Source organism: Dipodomys merriami, unplaced genomic scaffold, assembly GCF_024711535.1.
Source record: "Dipodomys merriami isolate MVZ:Mamm:240054 unplaced genomic scaffold, mDipMer1.0.p SCAF_35, whole genome shotgun sequence".
Lineage (NCBI taxonomy): Eukaryota > Metazoa > Chordata > Mammalia > Rodentia > Heteromyidae > Dipodomys > Dipodomys merriami.
In genome coordinates this window covers 12294687-12315582 of record NW_027205048.1, presented here as the reverse complement: position 1 = coordinate 12315582, position 20896 = coordinate 12294687, and the positions used below count along the sequence as shown (strand labels likewise).

Here is a 20896-nt window from a genome sequence, read left to right as displayed (position 1 = left end):
CTCTGCTGAAACAGACTCCACTGTGTCTGCACTCTGGAAAGCTTACGATTCGCTTCAACCTATCACCCAATCAGGCATAGCCAGCTGGGAAGCACTCTGATTTTCCAGAAGTTAAACTTACGTAGTTAAAGTATACAAAGGGAAGCTGGGCATCACGACACAGGCCTGAAATCCTAGCCTGAGGCAGGAGGATCTCAAAACCAATTTGAGCCTGAAATACCGAAGGAACTCTGTCTCACATAATGAAATCAAACACACACACACACACACACACACACACACACACACACACACACACACACACACACACACACACACACACACACACACCACACACACACACACACACACACACAGAACACAAAGGAAAGGAACAGGACAAGACAGACCCAGAGCTTCCACACCTCCAGCCATTTCTACTTACGTTCTTCAGAGTCTCATCAAAGTCGACACATTTAAGCTATGAGGCACGAAACCTTGACTTTCTGAGAACCACCCAGCTATTTGATTGACCTTTAAAAAGTCAGCATGGGCCTCCGCTTGATGCTAACCCCACAGGAAATGATTCAAGTACCTGTCAGTGTTGAGCTCTTCTGGGGCCAAAAGTGGCTGCTTTAGGTCTCCAACTTTGTCAGGCCCTGGGGCTGAGGAGACTCTGGTATTCCCAGGTCCGGCAGGAGCAGGGAGCTCAGGTCCTGGCTGCCCTTTGACCGGTGGGTGCCCAGCTGGCAGGTTGGCTGCGGCCTCCATTAGCTGAGTCTGATCAGGGCAAGCTGGGTCCTGACAGCTCCCTGGCCGCGCTGAGTCAGCAGCCACGCCGGGAAGCAGCCTCGCAGTACCTGTTTCAGGCAGGTCACCGGAGGAGGCGCGTGCCCGCGTCTCAGCTGGGCTCAACAGGACGCCACCCTGGGCTCCCCCAGCAGCTCCCGCTCCAGAGGCTGGCCCAGGGGCTTCATGCATGTCCCTGATGCTGGCAGCAGCATCCGGCTTCCTCTCACCCTCGAGTGTGTCAGGGTTCCTGGGATCACTGTCAGCCTTGGGCTCCATCAAAACATCCCCACAGGGAGAAGATGCATCTAGGGCAGCGGTGGATCGTGGGCCCCCTGGAAGAGCACAGTCCAAGAGCGTGTCTTCTCTGTGTCTTGCCAGTGTCTCCAGGTCCTCTCCAGGGGTCTGGGGAGACACCTGGAAGCCACTGGTGCTCTCTGCAGGGGTCCCCTGAGCAGCCCCAGCAGAGGAATGACCTGAAGTTAATTTCTGCTCGTCCTTCCCTGGGGATAAGGGAGCCCGGACTCCCAGCAGCAGACACGCCTCCCCAGTAACCTCTGACCTCTCACTCCTCTTCACTCTTGGGACACTGGTCACTTTCTCTTCAACACAGGCATCTGGAAGGTTCTGTGCCACCATCAGCCCCATTGGACCTGGAGGCTTGTCGGAAGCTGCACCCTCAGGAATCGGATGGACAATCTCAGCCTCGGCAGCCAATGTTTGCTTCTCCACCCAGAGCCCAGCAGGAGATACAGGGAGAGGAGCAGCGGTGACTCCTTGTATCCCTTCTAGAAGCTTCTCTGGGCTTCGTGGTCTGGTGAGGTCCTTGCCCGCTGTACTCCTTCCAGCTCCTATCTTTTCACTCTGGGATCGCTCAGCAGCTGGGGGTCCAAGCACAGACTGTTCAAAGATCTTGGTGATATGTTCTCTGAAGTCGGGGAGCCCCGCGATCACGCTGGTCGGCTTGGAGCTGGCACCCACAGTACCCGATGCCCCTTTCCTGGGATCTGAAGATGGCTGGACCGTTCCGTCCTTGCTGAGCTCTGTCGCTTGTGCCACATCACCTGCGATTCCATCCTCACCTGCAGGCCCCTTGGCGATCCCACAGCGCCTGGCGTCCGCCCCGGGGGCTGGAGACACTCTCTCCTCTGTTGTCTGCTCACCCTCCACCAGAGGAGGCTGCCCGGCTTTGGGACTTCCACTGCCAGCCGGCACTACAGAGTTTCCCCCACTTGCAGGTCCTGGTTGTAAGAGCGAGTCACAGGAGACAGCAGACAGCCTCCCATTTTCCAAGGCCGGCAATGGTTCCTTTATGCGGCAGGGGCTTTCACCAGGAACTCTGGAACCTTCCGTAGAAACAGCTTGGGCTCCATTGTCTCCTGCTTCCTTTCTAGCAGCACCATCAACCTGCAGGTCAAATGGGTCAGGCCCAGCATCTTTAGGTGGCCCAGACAAGAGAAGCCTCTTTGAATCAGTGACAGTCCCACGTGCAGAAATATCTCCGGTGTTTCTGGGAATCTCACCCAGCTCTCGGGCTGGCAGCAAGGCATTCTGGCAGCCGGGCATGAGCTGCTCAGCTTGGCGAGGCTCACACAGGTCTGAGATGGAAGATTCTGCCCCAGAGGTGAAGCAATGCTGATCTGGAATGAAGTCTCCACTCAGGGCCGCCACGGGTTGCTCTGCAGCCTGCCGCAGCCCTGGGCATCCTTGCCTGTTCTCACCAGTCTCAGCAGCCTTCACTCCACCATCTTGGTCCTGGGGCGCTGGGGAATTTTCCACAAGCTTCTCCAACCCTGCATCCGCCATGGCTGGGCACTCCATTTCCTGCTGCAGGGCCGGCACTGGTGGCTGCCTATCTTCCTGGGCTGCTTCTTTCTCTGGGGCATCCTGGGTGGGTGTGGCTCTGGGGCTGGCAGGCTCTGGGGCTGGCAGGCAGTGTGCTGCATCTTGGGACACTACGGAGTCAGGTGGACAAGGCAGGGTCTCCACTGTGTTTCCACTTGCCATCTCTGTCTCACCCAAGCCTAGGGGCGTGGGGCCCATGTGATCAGCCTCTTCCTGCTGGCTCCCTGCATTCATGGCATCATCCAGCTCCTGTTGGGACTTGTTTAGCCCCTGCTCAGGACAGCAACTTTCCTTTCCACCCAAGTTCTCTGCAGGAGAAGCAGCGTTTAAGGTGTCAGCTGTAGCTGTAGCAGGTGAGACCCTTGATGGCTGGCCACCATCGTCTGCTCCCTCTTGCCTATTCTCCCCTAGTGCAGGGGACTTCTGTCCTGTTGGCGTTGATTCTGGCTGCTTGGATGGAGCGTGCCCCAGAGCCGTGTCCTTGGGAGATGAACTTGGAGCATCAGACTGACTGCCTTTGGAGGCCTCGTGTTGACATTCCGATCTGGATGCCTGCTCTGGTCCCTCATGAGCTGGGAATCTCGTACCCATCTGAGGCTCCATGGGTTTGTGGTTTGGAGAAGAATCTACACCCTGGCTTTTATTATCGGGATTGCTTGAATAAGCCTCTTTCTCATTTGCAAGTGGCTGGGCCTCTCTCCTGAGCCCATCCAAGATGGACGCTTCAGGGTACAATGGGGCTGGCTGGAGATGGTTCTCTACAGGGACCGAGGGCCTCTCGGATGCAGCTCCTCTTGTCCAGCTATCTCCCTCGCCGGATGCTGTCCCCTGACAATCATGCTCCACACTAAACATCGTGAGGCCACAATCCACTGCCGAGTTCTCCCAGTCAGGGGGAGGCCATCTATCAATGTCAGTGTCCTGACCAGCTGCATGGTGCCCGGGCCCAGAGGGTTGACCAGGGCATGGCAGCAAGCTTTCCCCACCGCACGGCCCTTTGGGAACCGAGAGCCCGCCACATCCATCTGGTGCCAGGGGCAGAATGGGGTCCTCCTCAGGGAGTTTGTGTAGTGAGGTAGCTGCATCAGCCATCGGCTGCCATGCTGCCTCTGCTAACCGAGAGTCTGGCCTGTCCTTGTGTCCAGCGTCCCCATTTCTGGGTGGCTGGGCTGAGACTGACCGAGGAGGGGATCTGTTCTCTACATCACTGCCTGGCTTTGAAACCTCTTCTTTGCCCACCTGTGGATTGGGCTTGCGGACGCAGGCCTGAGACGCTTCTCCCTCTGTGTTCCCCTGATGTGCACCACCGGGTGCTTCTGTAGCATCTCCCTGTCCACTATGGGTATCTCCAGATGATCCACGTTCCTCTCTAGCCACAGCGGGGTGTTCAGCATCCTCAGGGGCCTTGGCTCTCTCCTGGGACCCCACTGACCTTCTGGTACTTTCACTTGAAGCCCCCAGATGAGGAGGGTGCACTGGTGTCCCTTGGGCTACTGCACAGCTCTGCTCCCTCTTCCAGCGCTCTCCCTGCTCCTGGGGGTTCAGGACAGGGGATTCTCTGTAGCTCCCTTCTGGGTGCCCTTGCTCTCCTCCCACAGCTGATGATGGCTTCTCCCTTCCCACCAGCCCTGCCTCTGTCGGCTCTGTGGTGGGATCTGTAGAAACTGGCACTGCAATGTCAGAGTCGGTCTCCCTGGCCAGCCAGCTGGGTTCTCCTGTGGTGACAGAAATCTGCGCTGCTGGATGTGCGGTGGGGCTTGGGGCTAGACCTTCCTCCTCAGCCTCTGCACTCACAAGCAAGCTTCCCGAATCTGGCTGGCTGCCCGCTGCCACGCCAGCCTGTGGACGAGACTCGGTTCCTGGTGGCCCTGTCTGTGAGTGGCTCTGAGCATGTGTGCCACCCAAAGCCACGGCAGGACACGGCAGTGGGTGATACAGCGGCTCTGTGGGAGGCACGTGCGCTCCCCTTTGCTGCTGGCAGCTGTCTTGGGCAACGGTATTTGCGTTGGCATGGTGGGCCACCCCTGAATCGTTGCTAGGGGGTTGGCAGGCCCTGAGGAATTCCAAGCTGTCTGTGCCCCATGGACACGATGCTTCCCCTGGGCATTCCCCCCTGTCTGAGGCTGGCAAGACTGGACCTTGCGGAGCTGTGGTTTCAGCTGAGCTCCCTTTGTCCGGCGGGGTCACCATGCTGGTACCGGACTCTGAGGAGGGATGGCCACCTGCACCCTCTTTCCCTTGGGCCTTGAACGCATCAGCCTGGCCACCCACTCCACACAGAGGCGCCTCCCACGACTCCCCAGGAGGCACTGGAGAGATTCCCGGCAACTGGTCAATACAACGGGACCATTTGTCGCCTCCATCACCAGGGGCGACGGCCACCGCCCCATGCTGAGTAAAGCCGTCCTGCTCGGGGGTGAGTGCTGCCCCCAGCCCCCCTGGGCCGTGGGGGTGGGGCTCCTTCCTGGACTGCTGGACCAGGCCGCCGTCCTCCTGGATTGCCGTGGGCCTTGCCAAGTCACCTTCCGAGGAACACTCGGTGAAGGGCATGGGGACGGAAGAGCAGGCCTGCCCCGGGGGCGGGGCGGGGCTGGGCACCAGAGCACCTCCTGGCTCCCTGGTCTCCTGGGCGTGTTTCTTTGGCTCAGTCGCCTCTGGGGACAGGATGCATGGGTCCAGGCTGGCAGTCTTTCCAGAAGCGGAGCAGGAGTCCGTGAGCCCAGCCCTGCCAACAATGAAAACGTTTAATGTTTCATTGGTTCTCATAGATGCCACGGACAGAGCCACATCACAGGCAAAATCACCCAACCTCCCCTCACCCCCGCCCCCCACACTCAAGAAAGCCCACCAAATCCTACTGGATCCTGTGCAGCTCACTGCCCCCTGCTCCCATCATGCCACATGCCACTGCAGGCCCGAGAATCAACGTAGGGGGTCTCCAGCACTCAGGCTGGGCCTTTGCATGTGCGTCTGCAGCCAATGGAGGAAAAACAGCAACATGTGCATAGTAGCAGAAAATGCAGGAGGCCCAGGAAGTGTTTAATGAGAAGAAACCATCAAGGGGGATTTAAGCCAGTCCTGCACGAATTACAGGGAAGCTCTGAGCAGTCCCAGGATCCTTTGATGTGTGTGTGTGTGTGCACAAGATGGTAAACCTGCACTTTGAAACAGAGATCTGTTCTTAAATACAGTTAACTTGATTGTTCACATTGAACAGGTGGTACAGAGAGCGGCCTATTCTAAAGCTCATTCTTTTGTAGTATGGAATTTCTGCATGTGGCGCATGCACACACTGGGGAACAAAATACCTCCATTGTCTCAACTTGAACACAGTTAGCTGGGCAATGTAGGAAAAGAAATCTCTGAAGCATGCAGGAAACTTGAAGCAATGTGGCTCAGAATTACAGCCATTCATAGCCAACTACCTAGTTATTGCAAAATAGTTGATCAATTATTGTATTTGACAATGTGGCTCAATTCTATACAGTTTTAATTAAATGGATTTTTATTTTATTTATTTATTTATTTTTTTTTTTTTTTTGTCGGTCATGCGGCTTGAACTCTGGGCCTGGGCGCTATCCCTCAGCTCTTCAGCTCAAGGCTAGCGCTCTACCACTTGAGCTACAGCGCCACTTCCGGTTTTCTAGTGGTTTATTGGAGATAGGAGTCTCACGGTCTTTCCTGCCCGGGCTGGCTTTGAACCGCAATTCTCAGATCTCAGCCTCCTGAGTAGCTAGGATTACAGGCGTGAGCCACCGGCGCCTGGCTTGGATTTTTATTTTTTAATGTTTTGCTTTGTTTGGGGTGGTATGGGCATTTGAACTCAGAGCCAGTGCCTCATGCTTCCTAGTCAGGTGCTCTACTAGTTGAGCCATGCCTCTAGCTCCAATTTATTTTTTGGTCAGTCATGGAGCTGAACTCTGGGCCTGAGTGCTGTCCCTCAGCTCTTCAGCTCAAGGCTAGCACACTACCACTAGAGCCACAGCGACACTTCTGGCTTTTTTTTTTTTTTGGTATATTTTTTATTGTAAAACTGCTGTACAGAGGGGTTACAATTACATGAGCAAGGTAATGAGTAATATCCTATTGAGCATTGCTTTTTTTTTTTTTTTTTTTTTTTTGCTTATGTGGTGCTGAGGAATCAACCAGGGCCTCATGCATGCAAGGCAAGCGCTCTACCACTGAGCCATCTTCCCAGCCCCAGCTCCAATTCAATTTTGTCCTGGTCCTGGAACTTAAAATAAGGACTTAGGAACTGTCCCTAGGCTTTTTTTTCTGCTCAAAGCTAGCACTCTACCACTTGAGCCACAGCTCTACTTCCAGCTTTTTGCTGGTTAACTGGAGATAAGAATATCAAGGACTTGGCTGGGAAGGTGGCTCCGTGGTAGAGTGCTTGCCTTGCATGCCTGAGGCCCTGAGTTCAATTCCTCAGCACCACATAAGCAAAAAGAAAAAAGCCTGGAGCTGAAGAGCTGAGGGATAGCACCCAGGCCCAGAGTTCAGGCCCCACGACTAGACCACCCCCCCCCAAAAAAAAGAATATCAAGGACTTTCCTGCCCAGGCTGGCATTGAACCATGATCCTCAAATTTCAGCCTCTTGACTAGCAGGATTACAAGCATGAGCCACTGGCACCGGGCTCTCCAAAGCACTTTTATTTTACAAATAATACACATCAAATACAAAGCTTGGAAAACAAAGGAAAAAGATACTGTATGAGCTTGCCACTTTCAGTATTCTGGCAGCTTTCCTTTTTCTTTTTCCCCCTCTACAATTTCTTAGGGTGGGGGTGGACAGCTGTGATTCTTGTACTTGTTCTGAATTTATATTTTCCAGTATCCCAAGAGGAACTGCTCAAGGCAAAGTTAACAGAAATACGATTTTTCTAGGGTTTCTATCCTCTTCCTTAAAGGTATTATAAAGAGGAAAATAATAAAGGAAGTTAATGGAATCCTTTGTTATGACATACACACATTCAGAGAGGGGAGGGGAGAGATCAACAGTATTCTGGATGTGGCCAGAGGAAGGATCCCATTTTCTATGTCTACTATCAAAATTTCCACCTCTCCATTCTCCGTGCCCAGCGAGACGTGAGCTTTCACAGACGAGGAGGCGGAGGCATGCCCAGTGGAGAGGCAGGATGCATTCCTGATACAGTTTTAAAATATGTGCTATGGACCTAATTATCCTCATGTGACACTCCAGCTCCCAATATGACTGTATTTGGAGAGAGCGCCCTAAATGATGTCAGCGTGTAAGGTTAAGTGACGTCAGAGGAGTGAGGGCTTAATCTAATAACACTGGTATCCTGTGATGAAGAAAGGCAGCGGTGGCGCATGCGCAAACACAGGCCACAAGGAAGCGGGAGCAGGGGCGCATGCGCAGAAGCAAGGCCATGCTCGCTCCTTTGCCTGCCTTGTCAGCCTCAGGAACCTTGAGAAAATAACATCTGTTTGCTAAAGGGGCCCAGACCACAGTGTTCTGTAATGGCAACTTAAGCAGACTAATAAAACAGGTATACGAGCACTCAGCGTCCCATCCTTTCCATCTTCTTGTTATCCAAAATAAAAAGTTGAGGAAGTAATAGCAGAGACAATGGGCATCAGGGCTTGGCCAGCATCATCCCATGAAGCCCTACGATGGCTGGACGCAGTGCATGTTATTGCTGCCATATGTAGATGAGAACTTGGGAAGGGTGTACCCTGTACTGAGATCTCAACCAGGCTCTTCCTACACACTGCACACTGCCTCCAAGAACAAAACCTTCACACTGCTGGCCTTTGCCACACTGGGGCCTCTGAATGCGACATTCTTTGACATCCTTCAAGGAGGTGAGTACACACACGCCCACACCACAGAGGCCACCTGAGTGTAATGCCTGTTCTTGCACATAGGCGGAGAGGCTGGTGCCTGAGGACCTGAGAGGGAGCTGGCTACGATTAGACTTTTCTGAGTCAAAAGCGAGTTAACAAGATCCAAGAAGAGAGAATGAAAATCCAAGGCCTCCCAGTGTACAAATGGTCATCAAAGATAGGACTAGAGAGTCCAGATGCAGCCTGGACAAACACAAAAGCTACCTGGGGTTTGTAAAGCACGTAGAACTACCCTTCTGGAAAGTACCAGGCCAGAGAGAGGACCCAGAACCCGACAGACACCCCTGAACTCCTCACTGGGCTCATTCAAAGACATCAGATACACATAATTCAATACTACTATTAGCATAAGATGCTGCGATCCTCTTGGACTGGAAACAAACAAATCCACTTCCTTATTGGCCTGGCACAGAAACTGGCAATTTAGGGTTCCCTGCCATGGCTTCCCTTTAGGCTGACTGAAGTAATTTCCATCTGGAACAAGATGATAAATTTGCTCTACTTTGGCACCTGGCAAATCTGTTCATTCTTTTTAGAGAGTAGCCAGAATCGAATTTTCCATGGAGAATGAGATACACAGCAACTCTGCCCAGTAAGGGTTTAGATACTGATTTGTTAGCATAAATGGAGCCCTAGCAATCTCTTTGATTTGTCATCAGAAGCATTAAAAAAAAAAAAAAGCCAGATTAGAGTCACTCACCAGGAGCAGTTCTGCCTCAAGGCAGAAAAAAATTCTAAGAACTGGTCTGTTGAGGGCTGGGCATTAATTAAGCTTACATAATGTCCTTTTATGCTCCAAGATTGAGTCGCAATGTGTGGGTTAAGGCTGTGCCCACAATGGGAGGGAGGGTGCTGAGCAAATATGCTCAATGGAAGCCTTTCAGTCCTGGAGTCACTGCCTCTGTGTCTGAGATCAGGAAGGACACAAGGACCTCCACCCACAGCACCCCGAAGGGAGCAGCCAGGAGGGGTGCAGAAGGACGGCAGTATGCCGAGCAGATGACAGGGCACAAAAAAGGCCGGCCCTCCCCCATTCCCGGCCAGAGACAACCACACTCAGTTGTGTTCTTAAGGGCATGCTTCTGAAAACACACACAGCGAAGCTGATCTGGAGAAAAACACAAACATGGCCAATGTACCATTGCTGAGCTTTCAGATGAGCAAAACTGAAGCAAAGGTAGAGGTGTACACTAAGCACTTGTTATGGCCAAGACCATGCCAAGTCCTTGTAGTAACAATTGCATTTAATTCTCCTACCATCCTGACAGAAGGTATGTCTTCCTTCGCACACATGAAAAAATTGTCCCAAAGGGTTCCACACTAATCTGGTAGGGAGAGGAGAGCTGCTTAGCATAGCCAACATGAAGGCCCGTGACATTCGTTGGCCTGGTTCTAGAGCCCATTTTTCTGCTTGTTCCCTACATCGGCCTTTCATCCAAACAGGTGCAACCCCTTCTCCCATCCTGGCCCCCTTCATTCTGCTCTCCAGGCTTCAGGCAGAGAAATGGCTTAGGAGTGCCATGTCTGTGGGAAAACTCTCCAGTGTCTTTGCTTTGTTGTCAACTATGGCCCAGCTTACCTTTCCTGAGCCACCCCAGCCACTCAGAGCCGCCAGCTCTGCATCTGCCTGGATCACACAGCCCTCCTGCCTTCACCTGTGAGTCAGCCTCAGCTCCCTGATCAGGGCTCCTTTCACAGGCCCATCTAGTGTGAGGTACCATGGCCACCCATGTATTAATGACTGTTGCCCTCACCAGAGCCTGGGTCTTCATCTCTTCAATACCATATCCACAACATAGCCAATACTCGGAGAATGTTGCAGAAAACATGGATATGGGAATGAATGGAGAGATGGATAGGTAGGCGGGTAGGTGAGTGGATGAATGGGAGGGTAAGTGGGAGGATGGGTGGATGGATGGATGGATGGATGGATGGGAAGATAAGAGATACACTGAACCCAAACCAAGGATAAATAAATATACAGCAATGCTCTCAGATCATGGTTCTTTCACTTGAAGATTAGCAAAGTTCATCCCTTCATCCTACTACCCAATTTAAAAACATATATAATGAAAGAAAAGTTATTTTCTTCCATACAATCAACATTTTTGTAATCTACTAATCCATATCTTTTATTTTGCATATGGGAAAACAAATGTCCAGAAAAAGCAAATCATGGTTTTGTTTGTTTGTTTGTTTGTTTGTTTTGTCGGTCGTGGGGCTTGAACTCTGGGCCTGGACGCTGTCCCTCAGCTCTTCAGCTCAAGGCGAGCGCTCTACCACTTGAGCTACAGTGCCACTTCCGGTTTTCTGGTGGTTTATTGGAGATAGGAATCTCACGGTCTCTCCTGCCCGGGCTGGCTTTGAACCGCGATCCTCAGATCTCAGCCTCCTGAGTAGCTAGGATTACAGGCGTGAGCCACCGGCGCCCGGCGGTGCAAATCATGTTTTAAATTGCTCTGCAAAGCAAATGTGGCAAGGCCGCACTTGCAAGGCCCAGTCTCCGTGCTCCCATCTTGTCTCCATGTTCGCTGGCAGGTCTCATGAGTTACGAGTGCATGGCAAGTAAGTTGTTACCAATTATATAGCACAGATGTCTGTGAATGGCTTCTTTTCGTGAATGACTCTAATTCAAAAAATTACAAGATTTCTCCATCTAACCTCATTCACTGTTGCTCAGTGCATTCCAATGTACTTCCCAGAAAATGAAAGCCAGAGGCAGAGTGGCAGCAAGTGAATTAGACTGGGCCCTGAGAGCTACTGGGCCTGGCCCATGTCCTGTTGGAGGCCGTCATGCTGGGAATGGGGGTGTGTCCCCAGCTCCCCACATTCCTGCCTTGGCCTCAAACGAGGGGCTTTCCCTACAGCCCTCAGCCGAGTATGAGGAGGTTGTGGAAGCATACGTTTAAAGATCAATCACTGAGGCTGGGTGTCAATGGCTCATGCATGCCTATAATCCTAGCTTCTCAGGAGGTTGAGATCCAAGGATCATGGTTCAAAGCTAGCCCAGGCAAGAAAGTCCATGAGACTCTTATCTCCAGTGAACTACCAGAACACTAGAAGTGGAGCTGTGACTCAACTGGTAGAGTGTTCGCTTTGAGCAAAAGATGCTTAGGGACAGCACCCAAGTCCCAGGACCAGCACCAAAAAAAAAAAAAAAGACCAATCAGTGAGGACATTTCAGATGCCCCTTGGGATTCCTAAAGGGCTTCTCACAAAAAGGGAGATAAAAGTGCCCCCTCTGCCAGCCTTTACCTCCACTGGGTAGAACCTGCATGTCACTTGGGAAATTGGCTTTTTATTCACACAAGGAGTTCTCAAAACTCGCCCTCTACAGTGAGGACCCTCCCCTACCCCTCCCCTCCCCTTCACTCTGCCCTCCATCCTCACAGTGCCCTGTGTATAGCCTTCTCTTACTACCTGTGGATGATTCTTTGTTTAATCTTTGTGTGTGTGTGTGTGTATGTGTGTGTGTGTGTGTGTGTGCACATGTGCGCACCATTCCTGAGGCTTGAACTCAGGGTCTTAGCACTGTCCCTGAGCTTTTGTGCCCAAGGCTAGTGTTCTACCACAGTTCCGCTTCCAGCATTTCAGTTGTTAATTGAAGATTCTTACAGCCTTTCCTGCCAGGCTGGCTTTGAACCTTGATCCTCAGATCTCAGCCTCCTGAGTAACTAGGATTACAGATGTGAGCCACCAGTGCCTAGCTTTACTTACATTCTTAATCCAGTTCTCATTCTGTGATAGAAAAAGAAAAGTAGCTAGAAGGAAAATATTTGTAAATTCTAAAGTTATTGGGGAAATTGTGTGTGTGTGTGTGGTGTGTGTGTTGTACATTAGAGTTGTCTTGGCCATTCAACATATACTTTACTATGTGGGCCTTTTTCTTTTTTTTCCTTTTTGTTCATTTTTCTTTTATTCTCTCTTTTTCTAAAATTTTTCTCACCCAGGGCCTTGCTCTTGTCTTGGCCTCTTAGGTCCTGGGATCACCCGTGTGTGCTGTGCCCACATGGCCATTTATTTATTTATTTATTTTTGGTCCAGTCGTGGGGCCTAAACTCTGGGCCTGGGCACTGTCCCTCAGCTCTTCAGCTGAAGGCTAGCACTCTACCACATGAGCCACAGCCCACTTCCGGCTTTTTTTTTTTTTGCTTTTTGCTTATGTGGTGCTTAGGAATCGAACCCAGGGCCTCAGGCATGCAAGGCAAGCACTCTGCCACTGAGCAATCTTCCCAGCCCCCACATGGCCATTTATATGTCTTCAAAATCACTGTGTCATTTTACTTATGAGAATCCATTATCCTGTTTTGGCAAAGGATGGGTACTGGCAAAGAAAATTAAAAAGGTACCTTTTGGCCAAGTTTTCCAGTAGCTCTCCCACGGGGCCCTAAACAGCAGCAGACTGACCTGATTGCAATTCCCAGACTGGTTGTTGGCAGAGTCTGGATTGTTATACACCAGTGTTCCCACTGGCGGGAATGAACTCTAGGTCTCCTGTGTCTATGCTTCAAATGTATCTAGATCCTAATTTGTTTGCTTGCTTTTGTTTTTATTTCTATTGTTTTTGGTAGTACTGGCATTTGAACTCAGCTTCATACTTACTAGGCAGGCAATCTACTGCCGAGCCTTTTATGCACTGGTTATTTTATGTATGTTATTTTTGAAGTAGGGTCTTGATTCCTGCCCCAGATATTCCTAGACCATAATCCTCCTATTTCTGCTTCCCACTGTACTTGAAATGACAGGTGCATGTCACCACATCCAGCTTCTTCTATTGGGATGAGTCTCATGGACTTTTCTGCCAAGACTGGCCACAAACAGTGATCCTCTCAAGTAGCGAGCATTACGGATGTGAGCCTAGATACACCTAGATACTGTTTTCTGTTTGTCTTTTTTACTTGTGCGAGTCCTGGAGCTTGAACTCAGAGTCTGGGCTCTGTCCCTGAGCTTTTGCTCAAGGCTAGCACTCTACCACTTGAGTCACAGCTCCATTTCTAGCTTTTTGGTGGTTAATTGGAGATAAGAGTCTCACAGACCTTCCTGCCTGGGCTGACTTCAAATTGCAATCCTCAGATCTCAGCTTCCTCAGAGCTAGGAATTATAGGTGTGAGCTACCAGCCCACAGCTTAAAACTTGTTTTTCTTATGTATCAAATGCAAAGAAAAAGAAAAAAAACTATAAATAAAGATAGCCAATAAAATTATGTTTGTTTTAATTCACAATAAAGAAAAATTTTTTTAAAGCTTTAATAAACCCAGATCCAAGAATTTGGTAGACTCTTTACCAAAATATGAATATTTCAAATTAAATGCCCAGTAGTCAGTCATGGAAAAATGCAAACAGTTCTGATTATAGAACTGTGTTCTGGTGGTAGCATTTAAACACTGAACAAGAAGTAATGATACATGTGTTTTTGTTTTATTTCTTCTTGGTAAGACTTCTAATTGTACTGAAACAATTTTTCTCCCACAATAAACACAAAACAAAACAGGGGTCATAATGGAATAATCCTTTGATGACCATATTGTTTTTCTAGTGCTACAGATGAAACCCAGGTCCTTGCACAAGCCAGGCATGCTCTACCACTGAGATCCATCCCCCAGCCACAATGACTGAAAAGGCTTCCAGACTCTGTAGCATCCTCTGAACAATATGATGTCACCAGTGTCATCCCAGACAGAGCTCATATGTGCTGAGCTAACAACTGTGATCCAGGGTTTTCTTTTTATACAAAATCTCACTCACAAGTCTGTTTTTCTTAGATCTCTGTAATCCCATTGGGGGCTGAAAATTCACGAGTCAACACTACTGGGAACCAAACTGGTTCAATGTCAAAGACTTAAAAGTCCAATCCAGGCTTCCTTCCAGCATCAGCACAGCTGCAGTGGAGCTTAGGAAGATGAACTGTTGTCAAAGTTGGCATCTGAGGCCATAAAAAGACACAAAGAGGTTGCAAGTGTCTGTGATTTGAGGTGCGCTTGAAGAGAAAAATCAATCAACCCACAAATGCCCTCTCATATTCTTTTTTTTAGACTTTTTTTTTCTGCATATGTGGTGCTGAGGAATCGAACCCAGGGCCTCATACATGCAAGGCAAGCACTCTACCACTGAGCCACCTTCCCAGCCTCATATTCTTTTTTTTGTCCTAGAAAGATCTTCCCACCTCTTCCAAATGTCAGGTGTTCTCTTGCATTTCCATTGAAAACTGACAAAAGACACTTGATATGGAAGGGTTTTTTCTTCAGTGTTTTGAGAGAGCTTGCATTTGAAAATGTCATGGAAAGAATTATTAATGACCAGAGGGATTGGGATAATGAGGGTGTGGCTATTATTAAAGAGACAGGGAGAAAAAGACTGGTGATCCTTGGGAAATGACACATAACAAAGACAGCCCTGTGTTGCCCCGGCCTGAGGCCTGGCAATCTAGCATGGGATGCTGGCAGGGTGATGGAGACCGGCCATCTCTGGAACTTGAGGAGATGGAGCTAGCTGGCTTTGGAGACCAAGGCAGTTAGAATGCCCAGGGCACAGTTCCGGAGAGCAGAGGGCAGAACAGAGTGAACCCCAGAAATAGCTGAGGTAACAACTAGGATGTGCAAGTATAGAAACCATTTGCAGGGGCAGGAAGGTAGCTCAGTGGAAGAGTGCTTGCCTCACATACATGAGGCCCTGGGTTCAATTCCTCAGTACCACATAAACAGTAAACGCTGGAAGTGGTGTTGTGGCTCAAGTAGTAGAGCTCTAGCCTTGAGCTGAAGAGCTGAGGGACAGCGCCCAGGCCCAGAGTTCAAGCCCCAAGAATGACCAAAAAAGAAAGAAAGAAAGAAAGAAAGAAAGAAAGAAAGAAAGAAAGAAAGAAAGAAAGAAAGAAAGAAAGAAAGAAAGAAAGAAAGAAAGAAAGAAAGAAAGAAAGAAAGGAAAAGAAAAGAAAAGAATCTATTTGCAGCTGAGAGGTTCTGAGGGAGTAAATCTCGAAGCTGGAAATAGTTATGTTTCCTCTAGCCAGAGTGGAAAACCTCATCATTCATGGGTATCTGTCAAGAGTACTAAGAAGGGTCTTGCCTCAGTAGTGGGAACCATTTAACCCTCGCTTAAACAGTGCTCTGGTCTCACCCACCCAAGCAAGACCTCAAAGGATTAAGTTGTAGCAAATAACTGCACCCCACAGCAAAGCTCAGGAATCTTTATAGAAATACGAAAATATCCAGAACCCAAAACCCTAAAGTCCATACTTTCTGGTAAGCCAGGCAGAAGGAACAAGCTCAGGAATATTCATAGGAATATGAAAATATCCAGAATCCAAAACCCTAACGTCCATACTTTGGGGCAAGCCAGGCAGAAGGATCTACAATGGAAAGAAAACGCGAGTCATCAAAAACAACCCAGCAGCCTCTCAGAAGATAGAATTAGCCCACAGGACATTTGAAAAGTAGTAGAGGGCCAGAACTGTAGCCCAGGGATAGAATGCTTGCCTGGCATACACAAGGCCCTAGGCTTGATACCCCGCACTGCCAAGAACTAAATTATGTTAAAAATATTATACTCGCGTTTGTTTAGAAGTCTAGAGGTCAGACTGAGGTATAAGAAGACCCAAATCAAACTTCTAGACATGAAAAAACTATGATATCTAATTATTGTTACCATATGAAAATAATGGCAGGTAAATTACTGGAGAGAAAATGTTAGTGAACCTGAGGATACAGTAATAGAAATAAAAATGCTCCAACCAAGACAGAGTAGGGATTGGAGGAGAAATGATCAAGACATCAGTGATCTATAGGACAACCTCCTTCAGGTCTGAATATATGTGTAAATGAAAACCCAGAAGAAGAGGGGAAATAAAACAAGTTTGAAGAAGTAATGCCTGGAAAGTTTCCAAATATAAGGTCCACTTTAAACCCATACCTCTAAGACGCTTGCATACAAGGTCAAGAAAAAGAAGACTTTATATCAAGGTACATGATAATCAAGTAGAAAAAGAAAAAAATATTAAAATACCAGTGGAAAACCCATGGGAAAAGAAAGAATATTAAAAGTAGCTGGAGAGTGTCAGATACCAGTGGGTCACACTTGGAATCCTAGCTACTCACAGGGCTGAGATCTGGGATTGTGGTTCAAAGCCAGCCCAGCAGGAAGTCCATGAGACTCTTATCTCCAGCCAACCACTAAAAACATCTCTTGTGGGATTAGAGTGGTAGAAGACTATCCTTGGGCAAAAAGGATTAGGGACAGCATCCAGGCCTTAAATTGAAGCCCCAGGACCTCTCCACACATACACACAAGTAACTAGAGAAGAAGATGGCATCAGCTTTTATTACTGGAAATAATGCAAGTCAATACACAGTGGTAAAATATCTTTAATGGAAAAGAGCTATCTACAAAATGTGCCGGGGGTGGGGGGGAGGGCGGGGGGAAGGGCTGGTATATGTGTATATGTACAAGCACTCCAGGTCTAGGTCTTGAACTCAACCCAGAGCCTGGGCACTGGCCCTGAGCTTTTATGCTCATGGCTAGCACTCTAACACTTGAGCTACAGTTCTACTTCCAGTATTTTGGTGGTTCATTGGAGATTAAGGGTCTCACAGACTTTGCCTACTTGGGCTGGCAGTCAAACTGCAACCCTCAGATCTCAACCTCCTTGAGTAGCTAGGATTATAGGTGTGAGCTACCAGCCCCCAGTTTAGAACTTGCTTTCCTTATGGATCCAATGCAAAGAAAAAGCAAAAAGCACCCAGCTATAAAGGATTCTTTGACCAGAGAGAATATCTTGCTAAAACATAGATAAACATTTTTTTTTCAGATGCACAAAGGGAAAAAGAATTATGTAGGCAAGGGCTGGGATGTAGCTCAGTGGCAAAGTACTTGCCTACCAAGAGCAGCGTCTTGGGTTCAAACCTCAGTACCAAAAAAGAAAAGACAAAGACAAAATAGAATGAGTGGTAGAGTGCTCGCCTTGAGCTGAAGACCTCAGGGACAGTGCCCAGGCCCAGAGATCAAGCCCCACGACCAGGAAAACAAAACAAAACAAAACAAAAAAACAACAAAGCCCCAAATAAGTATAGATTTTTTTTGGCTGTAGAATTAAACCAACCACATCTACATAAAATATTTAGTTATCTCACTGTCAAGAAGAGAAAGAGACAATGAACCAGGAGAAAGCATGAAGTGAACACACTGATGATTTGAGCATGAATGTGCACAATGAAAGCATTGGTGGTTTCCTCCCTCCGTTTGCCACTTTCGCCAAGTTCCACGGTGTTGCCACAAAGAGTATTAGCTCACAGTGGAAGAACACTGCTCTTCTCTCTATCTCTCTCCTCCTCCCTCTCTCCTTCCTTCCTTCCTTCCTTCCTTCCTTCCTTCCTTCCTTCCTTCCTTCCTTCTTCCTTCTTTCTTGTGTGCTGGTCCTGGGGCTTAAACTCAGGGCCTAGGTGCTGTCCCTGAGCTTTTATGCTCAAGGTTACTGCTCTACCACTTGAGCCATAGCTGCACTTCCAGTGTTTTAGTGCTGAATTAGAGATAAGAGTCTCATGGACTTTCCTATCCTGGGCTGGCTGTGAACCATGATCCTCAGATCTCAGCCTCCTGAGTGGCTGCAATTACAGGCGTGAGCCACTGGTGCCCTGGCTCTTCCCTCTTTTCAAGCTTTAAATGCCCTGTTTAAACCAGACCCATGCCAACCACAGCCCAAGAGCACCTCTGGCCCAGCCTGTGTCAAGTCAGGTAGTGACTGGCTCCTTGCGGTCCTCACTCTCCTGTGTGTTGATACTGGCAGAGGTAAACAGTGAGTCAGAAGCATGCGGAGGCCCCAGCCTCTCTGGTCAGCCTTGGTGTGGCTGGAGAGAGCAGTGGACACAGCTCTGAGTGACAGAACAGGCTCCGTCCTTAGGCACCACCCCCACCCCCATCAGTGCGTTACACAGCTCCAACCTCTTGTAATTTTCTTCTAAGAACTGACTTCCTTCCCAAGGAAATTAAGGACTGACTAATGTTTACTTTCGAATTATGACCTGCAACATAAAAACTCTATGAGGGGTTAACATGTGTTCCCAAGTTTGGATTTGGGGCTGCATTAGACCAAGCTACATCAAATCCTCATCACAATCCATTCTGTCTGTGTGGCCCGAGACAAATGTCCTGACTTCTCTGATCCTTGGTTTTCTCAGGTTCTCTGCATATACCCACACACAGCTGCTTTCCCCTGAGCCCCAACTCCAGAGCACAGCAGATATTTGCTTCCTAAGAGAGGTATTGCTACACCCTTGCCTTTCATTCAAAGTTCAGTTGTTCATTTTTCAAACTGTCTGGCTCCCCTTCCCCTAAACTTTGTTCCCAGTATGACTTCGTCTTCTGAGAAAGCCAAGAAAGCAGTGTTTTTACCGGTGCCCCAGACAACTCTGATACAGCCCCCATCTCTCAGTCTGAGAGTCATCTGGTGCTTCTACCAGCCAGGCAGCTGTGGACTGATGGTGTTAGGAAAATTCAAAGAAAAGCTCTGGCTGTAGGTGCCCAAGGAAGGCCCCAGGTATGACAGACCTGGAACCATTCTAGTCACAGCATCCAGCTACATGGGTAGGCACCGGGTTGCTGACTGGGATTAAGCTAAACTCTGCCCTGGGAGGGCAAAGTGTCCCAAAAGTCCACCATGGATGGACATCTGCAGGGCTTGGACAGACTATGCAGGGCCAAGTTACAACAGCGACACCATGTGGCGATCAGTTGAACTGATGGGCCTTCCACTTCCTTAGGTGAAGAATTTACAGCCTTTGGGGGTGTGTGGATACCCCATGTTCTAGCATAATTCAAAGAGAGAAAGAGAAAGAGCAAAAAGTAAAGCAAAGACAGATTATGTAATGCTTTAAGCCTTCATCCTTTCATCTGTGGAATAATATATCCTCCCAATACTTAAAAATCATCTGAGGTTATTTATAAGAACTGTTTGATGTCTGTGGCTCTGCTCACCTCCTGTAATATCTGTATTTGGTGTGGGGATGGTAGCAGGGCCACCATGGTAGCACGGACTCATTCTCTTGCTTAGCATTTTTCTCTCAAGGCTGATATTCTACCACTTGAGGCACCCTTCTACCTAGAGCTTTTTACTGGATAATTGAAGGGGAAAAAAATCTCAAAGACTTTCTTGTCCTGGGCTAGCTTTGAACCATGGTCCTCAGAGGTCAGCTCCTGAGAGGCTAGGATTACAGCCATGAACCACTGGCACCCAACAAAACTTGTATTTTTTAAACAGTAAATGTTAGTTGTCCAATGAGGTCATAGGGGTTGATGGACAGGGCGCTAGGCCAACCAGCATCTCAGTGGTCATGTTTAGGGGTGGCAAGGGATCCGATGATGGCAAGGGATCAGATTTGAACAAAAGGGAAATCCCTCAACGGGGATGGCTACTGTGGGAATTCCTACCAGCCTGGCTGAGTTAGATCTCTGACTCAGAATTGAACCGATCCCAAGAAAGCAAACTTTAATTCTGTATGCACAGAACATTTGGTATGGTGTCTGGCATCCGTATGTGAAATGAGCATTAGATGCTTTTGCTATCTTTCTGGTGGATGCCATGGCTGGTGTGATTCACCCATAGCCAGAGCCCCTTCCTGCCTCCTAAATGTCCAGACTTCTTGGAGAGCAGGGAGAGAAGATGTTCTCACAGTCTCTGAGTTCATTAGCACTGGTGCCCCTACATGATGGATATGTGTGCATTTATGGCAGATAGTTCTGTTTTTAATTATGAACAGGAAGTTGCTTCTTTGGGCTTGTTCTTGGAAGACACCTCTTTTTTGCTCAATTTACATGCCAATGAGAGGCAGTTTTTCTTCAAGAGAAAAATTGTAATTGATGAAATCTGAGGAACAAGCACCAGAAGACCTCCGAGCTGCTGATACTTTTTAGTCCAGCTGTGACACAGGCCAAGAACAATTCCCCAAGTCTTTTAAGAGATCCCAGGACTCCACTGAGACATGGTTGGGCCCAGAAGTGGTGATTCACACCTGTAATCTTAGCTACTGAGGAGGCTGAGATCTGAGGATCATAATCTGATGTCAGCCTAGTCAGGAAAGTCCATGAGACTCCTATCTACAATTAACCACCCCAAACCTGAAAGTTGAGCTGTGGCTTAAGTAGTAGAGTGCCAACCTTAAACAAAAAATAAAACTCAGGGACAGCACATAGGCCCTGAGTTCAAACCCTAGGACAGGCAAAAACAAAAAAAAAAAACTTGACATTTAAATTATTGTCCTATTACCCTAATAAAAGGTTTGTGAACATGGAACAGCCAGAGGGATCTGGGGAGGCAAAGAGGCTTCTCATTAGAGGCCAGGACGGTGTCACAGGGGCCATTCAAAGCGTCCCTCTATGGTTCCTTCACCAAAAAGAACTTTGTGCCCCCACGTGATCAGCATTTCC

The 20896-nt window shown here is 48.7% G+C and overlaps 1 protein-coding gene across 6 annotated transcripts in view; it reads right to left on the bottom strand.

Annotated features, from left to right (window-relative positions):
* Tacc2 (transforming acidic coiled-coil containing protein 2) overlaps window positions 1–20896 on the bottom strand; it is a 178711-nt gene that overhangs the window by 122899 nt on the left and 34916 nt on the right. For all 6 annotated transcript variants that reach the window (XM_069988205.1, XM_069988207.1, XM_069988204.1 and 3 more), the window contains one exon: window positions 575–5338. In XM_069988205.1, coding sequence (XP_069844306.1) covers window positions 575–5338 — 4764 coding nt within the window. The remainder of the gene's footprint in view (window positions 1–574; window positions 5339–20896) is intronic.